The sequence below is a fragment of the Natator depressus genome, chromosome 12 (genome assembly GCF_965152275.1).
Source record: "Natator depressus isolate rNatDep1 chromosome 12, rNatDep2.hap1, whole genome shotgun sequence".
NCBI lineage: Eukaryota > Metazoa > Chordata > Testudines > Cheloniidae > Natator > Natator depressus.
Window position 1 is genome coordinate 2,635,253 of NC_134245.1, and position 14,826 is coordinate 2,650,078.

The 14,826-nt window shown below is 53.4% G+C and overlaps 1 protein-coding gene across 2 annotated transcripts; it reads right to left on the reverse strand.

Moving 5' to 3' along the window:
• Positions 1 to 238: 238 nt before the first annotated feature.
• Positions 239 to 13,358, reverse strand: LOC141996757 (C-signal-like). Of its 2 annotated transcripts, XM_074969054.1 has the most exons (6): positions 13,212 to 13,358; positions 7,333 to 7,384; positions 5,404 to 5,591; positions 1,706 to 1,864; positions 1,235 to 1,345; positions 239 to 602 (listed from the first exon to the last, which is right to left on the reverse strand). In XM_074969054.1, exons 1-6 carry the CDS (start codon positions 13,356 to 13,358, stop codon positions 489 to 491), a joined length of 771 nt encoding a protein of 256 aa, XP_074825155.1. In that variant the 3' UTR covers positions 239 to 488. The 2 variants fall into 2 exon arrangements, 1 of the variants encoding a protein (XP_074825155.1); XR_012641599.1 differs by lacking the exons at positions 239 to 602; positions 1,706 to 1,864; positions 5,404 to 5,591; positions 7,333 to 7,384; positions 13,212 to 13,358 and adding an exon at positions 3,162 to 3,490 and having other exon boundaries at positions 1,207 to 1,345.
• Positions 13,359 to 14,826: the final 1,468 nt, after the last annotated feature.

The following is a 14,826-nucleotide window of genomic DNA, read 5'->3' on the forward strand; positions in this document are numbered from 1 at the left end:
CTCCTAAGCAGCTGCATACCTGTCTAGTCACGCACGTATACAGCTCCCCCGTTTGGCCATGTGGTCAGTGCACACACAGACAGGCACAGGTGATGTGAATCGGGCTCTGGAGTCCTGGGGAGAGCAGGCAGATAGGGGCCAGGGCGCTGCGTGGTACCGGCAGGCCAGGGCAGACACCCCATCTGCCGGGGAGCCCTGGGGCTTGCTGGGAGAAGAGAGAGGACTGCCACTGTCTGTGTCTCAGGGTATTTATTAGTGAGGCAGCTACAGGGAGCTCATGGCCCCGTCTGCAGATCACACTGACTACGTGGAACACACCAGTGTCTTTACAAACAAGGGATTGTACTCAGTGACCTCAGCTCTGCAAATACCTAAACAGATTCCATGGAGCCTGCGAGCACCACCTGAGGTCATGGCCTCCCCTCTCAGGCCGCAGGGTTTTTGGCACATGGCACCTCTGCTCTCAGCCCAGGTACGGTGCTGCTCTCTCACCAGGGAGTAGTCTTCCCTGTCCAGCTCCAGAGGCTCCCACTGTGCTTCTCGGAGAGGGTAGGAAGCACGGCAAGAATCCCCCGCACGCTTTCGTCCACAGGCAGGTGGGCCTGCAAGTCCAGGAAATTCAGAAGTCAACAAGCTGGTTGGGGGGCTGGAACAATGTATATAGTGCGGGGGGGTGAGAGCCATTGAACCAACCTGTAACCCCTGGATATGATGGAAACCAGTTCAAGCCAGGGGATACAGCAGCCCCCCAAATTCCTATGGAAGGAAGCTGGACTCGGTTCTCTGGGGCCAAGCCACCCCATACAGTCAGGCCTGGGCATGCTTCCTGCACGTGTACGCCCAAACTTGCAGATGTGGGAGTTTATCTGTACATGCTCCTACGGCCCAGCTGCAGAGCCCTGAGCATGTGCAGAGTTGGCAGGTGTGCACACAGGTGACTGGTCAGTTACACGTACAGGTACCAGGCACACAGCAGATGTGGGGGCAGATCAGACACACCTGGTTCTGGCTTGCAGCTCTGGGCCATGGTGGGTAGCGTGTATTGGATAAGCTGGAAGGCCGGCCACAAGGTTGGAGGTCATGACCAGCACAGGCTGACTTCAAAGGCCCAGGGGCACTGGAGGCAGAGATCAGTTCACGTACTGCTGCAGACGGCTGCTCTACGCTGGGAGGTTCCCGAACCCCAGCCCCTCTCCCGTGCCACAATCGCTGCTCCCAGGGACCCAGCACTCGCCGCTTGGGTGCCCGTGTCGGTCTTCACCCAACCGGGATGAACTGCAGTGCACAGAATGCCGTCCTCTGCGTAGCTCGGTGCCTGGCACAGGGTCAGCATGTTGAGAGCGGCCTGCATGGGAAGGGTCCGTGAACTGAGGGTATTACCATGTGCTTGCATTGGCTGTGCTCCTCCACACACTGGAGCAGCTGCACGGTCTCAGGAGAGAGCCTCGTGTGCGCAGCTCCTCTGTGACAGGCAGGAGCGACACAGAGGCCAAAACGCCTGCTTCGTGCTACGGTGAGGCCGTCACCGGCGTTCTGAGCGTGTTAAAGGCACAGCACATAAAAACCAAGAGCCCCACGGCTACATCCTACAAGGTCCTACCCACCGCTACTGCCTTTGGACGCTGCCCAGCTGGAATAGCAGGGTGCGTTAGCAGGGGATCCCATTGCCCCTGGGAGCCAGGCCTGGGGAAGGAGGGGGCTGTACCTTGCTGCAGCGGTAGGAGATGGCTGGCACGGAGAATGTCTCAGGGACTCTCTCAATGGATCCCATAAAAGAGGAAATGTTCACAATGGCCGCCTTGCTGCAGCTCAGCCCATTCTGGCTACTTCCCTGGGCAGCCTTCTTCAGCAAGGGCAGGAATGCCTGGCGGGAAGACAGTCCCACGGGGCCTGTGTGGAGCTAGTGCCCCTTCACTCTGGGAGTGAGCTCCATCCAACCCAGTCCCAGGCAGCCCAGGGGGAAGCACAGACCAGAAAAGGAGGGATTTCAATTAGCCCCAAATTTCTGGGCTCTTCCTCCCACCCGAGCAACTGTCCCTCGAGAGCGCTCCCAAGCCCTGTGTTAGGTGAACGCATGAAGCGAGAGCACAGGACCAAACGCAGACTTCTGGGCTCAATCTTTGGCTTTGTCACTGACGTACGTGACCCTGGGCACATCCAATATGCCTTCCTGTGCCTCAGTTTCCCATTGGGAACACAGGCACCTGCATAAAGTACTTTTGACAATCAGGGCTGGATTAACCTTTTGTGGGCCTGGCGCCAAACATATTTGTGGACCCCCATGTGGTTGTTATGGGCCCCCTCTGAGTGTGGGCCTTGTGCGACGACACCATAGTATACCCGGTACTGCTGGGATGGGGATGAAGACCTTTATTTAAACAAAATAAGATATTTAAAGCCACGGTTGATTGAGATCTGCACTCAGCCCACAGAGAACAAACTGGGTTAGCATGAATATACCCAGAATACTCTTGAATGTGATTTGTTTGTGGTTTGTTAGTTTTGTCTTTTATGTTTAAACACTCAGGGCCTGCTTGGGGCCCTGAACACAAGTGCTTAACTAGCACATTTATAAGCCACATTAAGCCCAGATGCAGCAGTCACTGGAGTTGCACCTGCATCTCCCCACCACCACCTCCTCCACCCAAAGTTATGTTTCATAAATACATCTTTTGAAAGCTGGATTTTCTACTTTGATATGTTTACAAAACTTTTTAAAATGTTAGTTTTTAGCCTATTTCTCCCTTTGTAGCCATGAGGGATGTAGTAAGATGAGGCCCTGAAACATAAACCCTTGGTATCAGAGGCCTGAACCAAAGGAATGGTCAAGACTTCGCTAACATAAAGCAAAGTTAAGCTGTGAGCCAGAGGCAGACTTGTTGGTTCGAACCAACATGTACCAGGAGAGAGGCAGCACCCCAACACGCAGAGGGGTTGTACCTCGATGCGTCAGGAGCGATGTGTAATTTGTTTGGACCTATGTATAAGAATGCATCCCTGAGTGGGAGTCTTTGTCCAGCCTAGGGGACAGTGGAGTATCCTGCTACTATCTGAGCTGTGTCCATTGTCAGGTGGCACATATTCGTAATATGTCCTGTAGAGTCTGCTGGAAACTATTACTGTGCTTTGTTTAACAATAAACCTGGCTGGTGCCTTCGTACCTTATCAGAGTCGGTGGTCATTGGGCGTTCTCTCGGGGTCTGCTGGGTCAGCGATCTGCAGAGCCGGGGCAGCACACGGAGGGAACACGCACGCAGCCGACTGGTATCAACATTGAACAGAGCAGAGCACCACACCGGTGGTGTCTGAAGACAAAGGGTGGTGAGGCAAGCGAGCCAGTAAAGTTACTGGGGTGGAGTGTGGGGAGGAAAACTGCTGGTGCCCGTCTTTTGCTGGGAGAAAGGGCCACTGAGAAACACACAGACTTTACCACCGAGGCTACCACAATCCAGCCTCAAACCAAGCCCCGACCCCAACCTTCACACCTGGGCTCCCCGACCCCCCCTAATTAACCCCCACCTTCACAAAGGGCTCTCCTCTGTAGCCCTGCCCTGCTACTGCCCGCCCCCTCTTCAGCCCAGACTCCCCCCTCCCTCCCTCCCTCCCTCCCTCCCTTCAGCCCAGACTCTTCCCCCCTCCCTCCCTCCCTCCCTCCCTCCCTTCAGCCCAGACTCTCTCCCCCTCTCTCCCTCCCTGCCCCCTCCGCCCAGACTCTCCCCCCCTCTCTCCCTCCCTGCCCCCCTCAGCCCAGACTCTCTCCCCCCCTCAGCCCAGACACTCCCCCCCCTCTCCCCCCCTCAGCCCAGACTCTCCCCCCCCCCTCAGCCCAATCTCTCCCCCCCTCCCTCTCCCCCATCTCTCTCTGCCCCTCCTCCTCCCTCTCTCTGCCCCCTTCAGCCCAGACTCTCCCCTCCCTGTGCCCCACCCAACCCCACCCCACTTCTCCTACCCCCCCCCGAGTCACCGCCAGCTCCCCCGTCGCTCCCTGACTCGCCCCACAACTGCCCCCTCCACTCCGCGCGGTGCGAGGGGCGGGGCGGGGTCCGGCCATTCCCCCTGGCCGGGCACAGCAGCCAGCACTGACCGGCCCCGCTGCCATCGCCCCCTGCGGGCCGGGGGCCCACGGACCCCAGGCGGCTGGCGGTCGCCCCGCGCCCCCGCCCCGCTTCCTTTCCTGGGGTCCGCTCCCACACCAGGCTCCTCGCCGGCGAGGGCGGCGGGCGCGGGGCATGCTGGGACTTGTAGTGCCGGTGGCGGAGCAGGCCCAAGGGCCCAGGCGGAACGCCCTGGCCGGCGAACTACAACTCCCAGCACCCCGCCCCCAGGCCGGGCCGAGAGCCGGGGGGCGCCGCCATGGGCCGGGGGTTCCCGGCTCGCCCCGCTCCCGCTCCCCGGCCTGTGCCCCGGTCCCCGCGGCCGCTCAGACCTCTCCGCCGCCGGCGGGCCGGGCCGGGCCGGGCCGGGCCGTTCTCAACGGGCGGCCGGGCTCGTCTCGCCGGGGCCTGGGGCCGGGCCTTGCCGCTGGCTCCGCGGGGCCCCGAGCAGCGTCCGTGGGCCCGGGGCTCCCGGCGGCTCCGCCCCGCCCGGCGCCGCACCCCGGAGCGGCCGAGCCAGGCCGAGAGCCCTGCTGCCGCCCGGGGGCCAGGGGGCCTGCTGCGGCCCCTTGCCTCAGTTTCCCTCGTGTGTTCTTCGGCCCGGTCCAGCCAGACACGTGACCTGATCCTTGGGCCCAGCCACATTCAAATGTCTGACTCCTTCCGGGCCGCCGAGTCTTATCAAGTGCAACAGAAATCCAGAGACCACTAAATCTTCTGCCCAAAGGGAGCTCAGCTGGCCACCCCCCCACCGCAGCGAAGCCTTAGCTAGAAGCCAGCAACCTCCCCTCCTTCCTCAGGCACCTGGGCTTCACTTGACCAGACAGCAAGGGTGAAATTGGGATGGGGGGTAATTGGCACCAATATAAGAAAAAGCCCCAAATATCGGGTCACCCTAGCCTCCCTCCCCACACAGTCTAGGGCTGGCACCGTCTCTGCCTTCCCAGGGCTTAGGCAGGTGCCATCCCTCAGCAGCTCCTGAGTCTCCCTCCAACTCCAGGCTCCCCTCAGGAGCCGCCTCCCTGCATCTCTGCCTTTGTGGAGAGCATAAGCACCCAGCTCTCCCCCTGTCCCGGGGCCTGCCCTCTGCTCTGTTAATGCCCCCTGACCCCCTGCTCTGTTAATGCCCCCAGGTGCATTCGGGGAGGGGACCACCCGTCTCCAGATCCCACGGACACGGCTGATATCTCCAGCCAGAAGCTCAGCTCAGCCCTCCCCTTCTTCCAGACCCTCCTGTCCACCCCAGATGACTCCCTCCTTACACCTGCTCCCTGGAAGTGCAGCAGCATCCCGGCCACTGCAGCCTTACCTGGCCCACCAACATTGGCCCAACCACATTGGTCTTGTAGGCACGCAGCATCTCTTCGGAATCCACCGTTGCCAGAGACATGTTACAGAAAATGCCAGTGTTATTTATTACCAGGTTCAGGCCCAAGCTGTCCAGCTGCTCCTCAACCCTCCAGGCTGCTTCCTTGATGCTCGGTGGATTCATGGCATCTGTGAAGAGGGTGGAGGGGCTGTGAGGTTAGGGCTACAAACAGCCCCTTCCTTATGTTACAGGCTCTGAGATCCTCGGGGGTGCAGTCGCACTCCAGAGTGTTCACCTTAATATCTTGCCAGAGGCACTTCGGTCCTCAAGCAACGGCTGCTCAGACAAGCATCTCCGGAGAGACCCTGAGTGTCTGTCCACGGAGTCTGCAGCAGTGAGCCTGGATCGACAGACTGGGGCTGGCTGGTCTTGCGCCAGCGTTCCCAAACCAGCTGTGCAGACAGTGCTCTGAATTCGTGGCTCAGATGGGAGCTGGGGCTCTGAACCTGAGGAGCGGGGCTGGGAGCTTCGACACAGGCAGCAAGGATTCCACATCACGTTGGTGTGGGAGAGACCCTGTCCCTTCTCTCTGCAGTTACCCTCATGCGTCCCGTGCTGGAGAAATAGCCAGGGGGCAGTTCCAATCTGTGCAGATCCCCAGAGGTGCCACGACGGAGCGGGAGGGTTAGACATACCCAGCAAGTAAAGCACCAGAGCAGCACCGGCTCTTCGTTTCACCATTTCTGCACTTAGCCTTTCTGGAAGCAAGATCTCTCCCAGCCGTGAACAGGGCTGGGAAGGCTGCAGGACGCCAGAGAAGGAGAGCAGAAGGAGAAGATGAGGGGAAGGATGCCAAGAAACAAGTCTGGGTCCTAGATAAACCCAGCACCTGGCAGTGACCTTGGGCTCTACCTCACAGACACACTATCCTTGCCACCTCCTTGCAGGCACCAGATGGTGCTCTGCTGCCAGGAGAAATAAATGCAGCGCATAGGCTGGCACGCCACAGCCTGTCTGGTACCAACGAGCGCTCTGAGGGCCATAAAACCAGCACTGTGCAGGAGTCACTACACCCGGATCTGGGATCCCCTGGGTACCTCCTGGTGTAAATGCACGGTGCCTCAGGCCAGGTCTGCACTATGACCTCACAATCGGGGTGACCACGCTGCTCAGCCACCGCCCTGTGCGACTCAGTCCTACCGGCCTAGCCTCTGCTGTGGACAGCGCTCCGTGGGCAGGGTGTCTCCCACAGACACAGCACGGGCCGCTCGCGGAGGTGGAGTAACCACGCTGACGGGAGACGCTCTCCCAGCGGGGCAGGAACGTCCTCACTGAATGCCACAGCGGCACAGCCATGGGCGGCGGGTGGAGCCCCCCTTTGGGAAGAGTAGTCCCCCTGGCCTCACTCCTTCTGCTCGCCCCCCCCCCGGAGAAGTCCTGAGCCCCCCTCCCTCCGTGGATGGAGCCCCACCATTCCTGGAGAAACCCTGAGTCCCTCTGCTGCAGGCTGGAGCCCTGAGCCCTGCTCTGCCCTCCCATGGCCAGAAGAGGCCCGTGCTGGCCAGAGCCCCCCAGCTACGCCATGCCTCCCCTCCTGAAACCCCAAGCCACCCTGCGGGAAAAGCTTGTGTTGCTTCCCAAAGAACCTGAGCTTTTTATATGACCCATGCAGATTCCAGGGTGGCTGACGAGATCCTGGACCTGAGTGGCAGATGGGTTTCAGGAAGCTGGGCAAAGCTGACTTTGCAGCAGTGCACAGAGAGCTGAGAAGCACAGAGGTGGCTTTGGGGGTTGGCAGCTGAACATGGGCACTGCTTTCAGGGAGTCTAGTGCACAGGCCCAGAAGAGGGATAGAAAGGAGGGGAACAGCCAGTCGCACAGCTGGAGCGCCCAGACTTGCAGGGAATCGTTCAGAGGCAGAGCATGTACCTAGCTTCACCATCACCAGGTTCGGATATTTGGAAACCATATTCTGCAGCTCCTAAAAAAGAGAAACATGGAGAACAATGGAAAGCTGCAGCAGAAGGCAGAGGTAAGGGCCGGGCTACAGCCCCAAAGCCACATACAAACTGAGGGCCAGAGTCTGTCTCCGTAGAGTAGTGCAGTGCTGCCCAACTGCTCCAACTGATTTCAGGGCGAGGAGAAGCGAATCATAGAAGATCAGAGTTGGAAGGGACCTCAGGAGGTCATCTAGTCCAACCCCCTGCTCAAAGCAGGACCAACCCCAACTAAATCATCCCAGCCAGGGCTTTGTCAAGCCTGACCGTAAAAACCTCCAAGGAAGGAGATTCCACCACCTCTGTAGGAAATCCATTCTAGTGCTTCCCCACACTCCTAGTGAAATAGTGTTTCCTAATATCCAACCTAGACCCTCCCCCACTGCACTGTAGCATATCTGTGTCCATGAGAGATTGTACTCGCACATGTGTACGAACAAACAAATACACTTACTTTCCATATTTGTTTCATTGTCACACCAGCTTGGACAGGCTGGGTGAGACAAGCAGGGAGTCAGTCCCGGAGTTAAGGGTTGGGTCACAGGAGCAATATTCACAATCACGTGCAAAATGGAGCTTGAGCAAACTCCCACTGAAGTGCATGGGAGTCTCTCTGTTGACTTTGATGGGAGTTGGCTCAGGCCGCTAGACACCGGGACAGATCCAGAGAACAGGGAGATTCCCACAGCCACCCCATATTCAGTCACACACAAAAAGCTCTATGCTGAAAGAACATTACGACTGCAAAGTCATGCACTCCAAAGTTAGGCTATGCTGGCATGTTGAGGACCGTCCCAGTTAGAAAATGGTAAGTGATACATTTCTTAACTTACCCATCTAGTAAGTTTTACTTGTGATTTGTGTCACACTCTATTTGGATGGCAGTTCAAGTGAATGTAAAATGTTCAAAACCAGCATTTTTTGGTATTCGTTAAAATAAAACCACTTTAAATGTGCTGGATACATAAGAAAAATCGTTTATCAAAAGTTTTACATTTAAAACTGATTTATTAAAACAAAGGAAGTATCTGTAGTTAGTGATCTGAACTGATGGTTTCTGGTACCATGTTCCACAAGATTTTAGGACTAGCAGATCTCATCCTCTCAAACCCGGAAGAGGAAAACAAGCTTTTTAGTTTTTCCAGCTCCCAAGTTGCTTCTTAACTTAGAAAGAACTTGTCATTGAACTTTAAGGAGTGTGGCAAAGGCACCTTCTCGGTCCCAGCAACCTCAGCTCTTTTTAGCCTTGGTGAGATGGGCTTGGGTAAAACAGGCAAAGAGTCCTGTGGCACCTTATAGACTAACAGACGTATTAGAGCATAAGCTTTCGTGGGTGAATACCCACTTCATCAGATGCATGCAGTGGAAATTTCCAGAGGCAGGTATAAATATGCAAGCAAGAATCAGGCTAGGGATAACGAGCTGTCGTCACGCCAGACCTCGCCAAGATCTCCACCTTCAGCTGGGGTGGTCGCTGCTTCTGTTATGTCAAAATATGCCTTCTGTGCCTCCCCACACAGAAAAGGAGCAAGGATACTGGCCCGCTGGTCTTGGGGCCAGGCCTCTCGTGGGGCTGTTCTCTCAAATGTGAGGAGATATGCTTCTACGTCGTTGTCCATCATCATCTTCTGTAAGTAGCTGCTTGCCTGCAGGGGCCGGGTCCCATGGGGGCCGTGTGTCAGGGTGGTCAGGGCCTTTAGCTAGTTCATAACCTCACGCAGGGTGGCTCGATCCTGGGCCACCTGGCTCATCAGTAATTGATTCATCTCCTGCTGTATTCACACTGACTCCTGCTGGGTAGCCATCTGAACCCTGGTAGCCTCTTGTTGGGCTGCGGTGGCCTGCACCAACGCCTTCACTAAATCCTCTATTTCTTTTTTGTTGTTGTTGGGGGTGATTTACCCTGCCCTGAGATGGTTCGCCACAAAGTCTCACTCACACATCCCACTCTTGACACGACGTGTGGTAAGACACCACCTCAGTCTCACCAGCCTCAGCTGTTTTTACCCTTGGTGAGACGGGCTTGGGGAAAACAGTTCCTCTTGGCTGCACAGGGACAGTCCGTCCTTCTCTCAGCCAGTCTCTTGGGCTTGTTTTCTCCCTTAAGGGAGGGAATGCAGCCTCTGAGGCTCGCTGTCTTGCTGCTCTTCGCCTGCTGGCAGCTTGGCTCCTTCTCTCTCTCTCCTTCTCCCAACAGGGGAGGGTTTAAAAAGGTCTCAGGCAGGCCTTAGTTGGCATCATTTGATCCTAATTGACCTCAGGTAACTCCCTCTCAGCTGATCCTAATTGATCTCTGATAACCCTCTTCACAGCTGTACCTGATTGACCTATAGTCACCCCTCCTCAGTTGATATGGAGGAGGACCTTTTAACTTCTGCGACTGTTTCCCCCCCACCCCCATCCCCTTGCAGCTGTCTGTCCTGAGTTTATCACAGGAATTAAATAACTGATATGAAGAAGATATTCTTTGCACTGGCTGAAGAGGCTACTGCTGTCAAAAGCTGGGTTACCATTCCATAAGAACATAAGAATGGTCTGACCCAGTATGGCCGAAGGTCCATCTAGCTCAGTATCCTGTCTTCTGACAATGGCCAATGCCAGGTGCCCCAGAAGGAATGAACAGAACAGGTCATCGTCAGGTGATCCACTAAAGCAAACTCTGGTTCCAGGTGCCTAGACAGTGACTTCCCCAGTTCAGCAGTTTGACTTGCTTTAAATCTTGGAAGGAAAGCAGGACTGGTGAATATTATTTTTTCTATTTAATTTCAGTGATTTTAATAGATTATAATAAATTTAGGCCTTAAATTTACAATAGGTTTATTTTTAAAAATTGAACCTGTATTTAATTTAAATTCAGGCTGTCAAGCGATTAAAAAAATTGATCGCAATGAATCATGATTAAAAAAATGAATCGCAAATATTTGTGCGATTAATAGCACTGTTAAACATTAATAGAATACCATTTATTTAAATATTTTGGATGTTTTCTACATTTTCAAATATTGATTTCAGTTACAACACAGACTATAAAGTGCACAGTGCTCACTTTATATTTATTTATGATTACAAATATTTGCACTGTAAAAAACAAAAGAAATAGTATTTTTCAGTTCACCTAATACAAGTACTGTAGTGCAATCTCTTTATCATGAAAGTTGAACTTACAGATGTCGAATTATGTACAAAAATAACTCGTTCAAAAATAAAACAATGCAAAACTTTAGAGCCTACTTTAGAGCCTCTCAGTCCTACTTCTTGTTCAGCCAATCACTAAGGCAGACAAGTTTGTTTACATTTATGGGAGATAATGCTGCCCGTTTCTTGTTTACATTGTCACCTGAAAGTGAGAACAGGCATTCACATTGCACTGTTGTAGCCAGCGTCACAAGATATTTAAGATTCATATGTCCCTTCATGCTTTAACCACCGTTCCAGAGTAGCTGTGTCCATGCTGATGGGTTCTGCTTTATAACGATCCAAAGCAGAGCGGACCGACGCACATTCATGTTCATCATCTGAGTCGGATGCCACCAGCAGAAGGTTGATTTTCTTTTTTGGTGGTTTCGGTTCTGTAGTTTCCACATTGGAGTGTTGCTCTTTTAAGACTTCTGAAAGCATGCTCCAAATCTCGTCCCTTCCAGATTTTGAAGGCACTTCAGATTCTTAAACCTTGGGTCAAGTGCTGTAGCTATCTTTTAAAATCTCACATTGGTACCTTCTTTGCATTTTGTCAAATAGGTAGTGAACTTGTTCTTAAAACGAACAACATGCTGGGTCATCACCCGAGACTCCCATAACATGAAATATATAGCAGAATGTGGGTAAAACAGAGCAGGAGACATATGATTCTCCCCAAGGAGTTCAGTCACAAATTTAATTAATGCATTATTTATTTTAAACGAGTGTCATCAACATGGAAACATGTCCTCTGGGATGGTGGTTCAAGCATGAAGGGATATATGAATCTTTAGCTCATCTGGAACTTAAATATCTTGTGATGCCAGCTACAACAGTGCCATAAATGCCTGTTCTCATTTTCAGGAGCCAGCCGCTTCCTCCCAGACCTCTCCCTGCCACATCCCTCCTTGCTTGCCTGCCCCCACAGGAGGCGGGATGAGGCGGGATGCGGTGAGCACCTCTGGAGATGGGGGGTGCAGTGGAGGAGAGGAGAAACTCACCAGCCAACAGCAGCAGGCATTGGTTGGGGTCCTTGGGGAAGGAGCGGAGCAGGGAGCGGAAGGGGCGGGGCCACCACGGCCCAGCTGTCCGGTGGCGGGTACACCAGGGAAGGCTCAGCCTTGCCTATTACACCCGCTGCCAATGCCCTGGTGCACATGTACGAAGGTGCATCAGGTTGCAGCCCCCTTCCGGCTCCTCCAGGGCCTCTCACTCAGGCTGTGGCTCCCCCCAGCTCCTGATCTATGCACCCCCCATCCGTGGCCCACGAAGTCTCAGGACCGCCTTGTCAGCTTCCTTGAGGCACTGGGCAAGACGGCCATCCAGCGCGCCAGGGAGGAAGCTGGATTGGGGGGGGCTTTTTGACTGTGGGGACCATTTCTAGTCCCTTGCGCTCCCGTCTCCTGGCTGAGTTCCGCTGGGCCGTGTCCACTAACTCCTTGGACACCTTTGAGGAGCGGTGGGTGCCGTCCGGGGTTCTGGGCTCAGTGTCCAACTCTGATCCCTGATGCTTTACCTCTGACCTCACCTCCTCTTTTTTCCTTTGCTGTCCCTAGAAATCAATTGTAGCTTGTGATGGGTGGTTCCTCGCCCTTACTCAAGGGGGGAGGCCGAGCCCTGCCTGCCCCAGTACTACATCGCCCTGCTCCAGCCCTAGAGCAGGTGCCTCCTGAACATGGAGGGGTCCTGTGCAAAGAGGGAGTCTGCACTAATGTAATTAAACACAGTACCGTAATGCCTGTGCAAGGGGGCCAAGTTAAGGCTGCACGGGCACCCATCATTCCGGCACTTCCTAACTTGGGAGCACTTGACTTTCAACACAATTAGCCACAGCTGCTACCCAAAGCTCACTGGGCCAGCTTCTCTACGGCCTTGCACGGGTGGGTGTGCTCTCCGTAAGCAGACTGGTTGCCTTTGACCCTCACGTTGCACAGCTGCAAAGGCCAGCCTGGCTCAGTGCATTATGTAGCTAGAGGCCAATGGCAAGTCTCTTGCCTGTGGGGTGAGTTTCCGGAGAGTGGTTAGATGCAGGGTTTTTGCTCAGGCCCCTCTCAGTGGCCCCAGCTGGTCTGTAGCTCAGCAGAGGCTGGCAGAGAGATCGGTGCATTGCTCTGTGCTGACCCAGACATGGCTGCAAGGACCTTTACTATCAGAAAGCAGCAGTTCATTCCAGGGACGCAGGCCAGCTAAGCAGCCTCTCCAGCTTTCCGTATGAACATGAATGCAAGCCCAGCGGCAGCGCTCCGAGGAGACTGGCTCTGGTTAGGTAGCCACACGTGCACAGTGTTGGAGCAGTGCCAATAACAAAGCCAGATGTTCTGGCAGAGGTAGGCAACCTATGGCCCATGTGCCGATTTCCAGTGGCACTCACCCTGCCCGGGTCCTGGCCACAGGACCAGGGGGCTCTGCATTTTACTTTAATGTTAAATGAAGCTTCTTAAACATTTTAAAAACTTTATTTATTTGACATGCAACAATAGTTTAGTTATATATTATAGACTTATAGAAAGAGACCTTCTAAAAATGTTAACATGCAGGACTGGCATGCGAAACCTTAAATTAGAGTGAATAAACGAAGACTAGGCACCCCACTTCTGAAAGGTTGCCGACCCCTGTGTTATGGTAATTCCTGACCTGTCCTCGTGCTCCCTCTGGGTCCCGGCAGGTGGCAAAGACCCACTGTGGTGGGTTTGATTTCCCCAGCAGCTGCTTCACCAGCTCCAGCCCAATTCCCCGATTGGATCCGGTCAGCAGAACACTGCGGAGGCTGAGCCCTGCCATGCTCCCTCAGCTGTCACAGGCCCTGCTCTGTCGGCGTGAGCTCAGGAATTAGGCCCCCAAGCTCCCTCCTACTAGCCCTTTGTGTATTTCCCCTAGTGGCTGCAGCTAAACTGCACTGTCCGGGTTGATTTCGTCTGGACTTTCCGGTATCTTCCAGTCAGGCCAGAGCAGCACAGGAGTGAACAATTGTTAGAGGGAGGCACGTTTTCTCTGACAGGCAAATCAACTCCTATTTATCCTAGAGTGAAGCAGTCCAAGTGTCTTGCTTTCTAAAAGGTAGGTAATGAGGGCTCATTACATTTCTTCTGTCTGACGAAATGAATTGCATTTGAGGTATCCAGGTTCCCTTGTTTTACACACATCCATTTCACAGATCCCTGGGCTCCCTGCTCCCTTCCTCCAAACTTTAGTGTCATTTCTACCCACAGACACATGTATCTGCCAGTCACTGTTGGACAGAACAATACTGTACTAACAACCCTGCCAGGTGTGTCTTTATCTGCTTCTCCTTCAGCGTCAACAATAAATAGCGAATTGCCATATGCAAGTTAAAGGATTAATTGGGGTTCTCTTTCCTAAATGGCTAAAGATCCAGTTAATCTGCTCTCCACACGGGTAGGAAGTAACTTAATAGCTGTAACTACTGTAGATTCAGTATCACTATCAAGAATGTAAATACAAAAGCAGGTGGGATTTTCTGAACAGGAAAATTGTATTTTCAGGCACAGTGAGTGAAAACATTCATGTCCTATGGTGCAGACCTGGCTGCATTGACACATGTAATGGGTACTGCATGGACTGATTACAAAACATAAACCTACAGTAGGAAGGGGGGTTTCATTTGGGAAAACATTTTCCTGGGGGGGAAAATCGCTCTGTTGCCAGTTCTTGATTGATGGGAATAGAATTTTATCCCTATACTGAAAGCGCAGGGAATAGTGCTCATAGTTTGAAACAAGGGGAAGTTGATTAGCTTTACACATTTTGTAAAACCTAAATAAGGAATTAGACGTTCCTGGTTTTGGACAGAGAGAAAAGCAAACAATCAAATTTCTTCTCTATTTACTATGGCCCTGATCCTGCAAATATTTGCACACATGAGATATTTCATGTTAAGAGAAGATTTTTTAGAACGTAAGGGCCTGATCCTGGGACTATACCCACGAGGAGACCCACTGAGTCAAAGCAATTTCTCCTAGGAGTAAAGTTACCCCAGTGCGTAAGTGTTTGCAGGATCAGTCCGTAACTGCCTTCATCTCTCTTAGGCCTTATATTATATTACAAGTAGATTAATATTAAAGAGAGCTTAGGTCTAAAAAATACGCCCCCAATTGTGTTTTTCTCTTTATTAGAAGTGATTTTGAAGACAATGCTGTTTAAAGGTCACCATGGAGATTTTAACTGTGTTAAGCAGTGAGAGGAAGGAATCTTAAGACAGACACCCACCCCCTCAACTGAGCATGCTCCA

What these genes read in the sequence shown, in the direction of transcription:
- LOC141996757 (XM_074969054.1), bottom strand. Translation starts at nt 13,358, where the DNA reads ATGGCAGGGCTCAGCCTCCGCAGTGTTCTGCTGACCGGATCCAATCGG. An exon ending in CAGAGGGAGCACGAGGACAG is followed by an intron (nt 7,385 to 13,211) that starts GTCAGGAATTAC and finishes TCTCTTTTTTAG; the next exon opens with GAGCTGCAGAATATGGTTTC. An exon ending in CCTGGTGATGGTGAAGCTAG is followed by an intron (nt 5,592 to 7,332) that starts GTACATGCTCTG and finishes CCCTCTTCACAG; the next exon opens with ATGCCATGAATCCACCGAGC.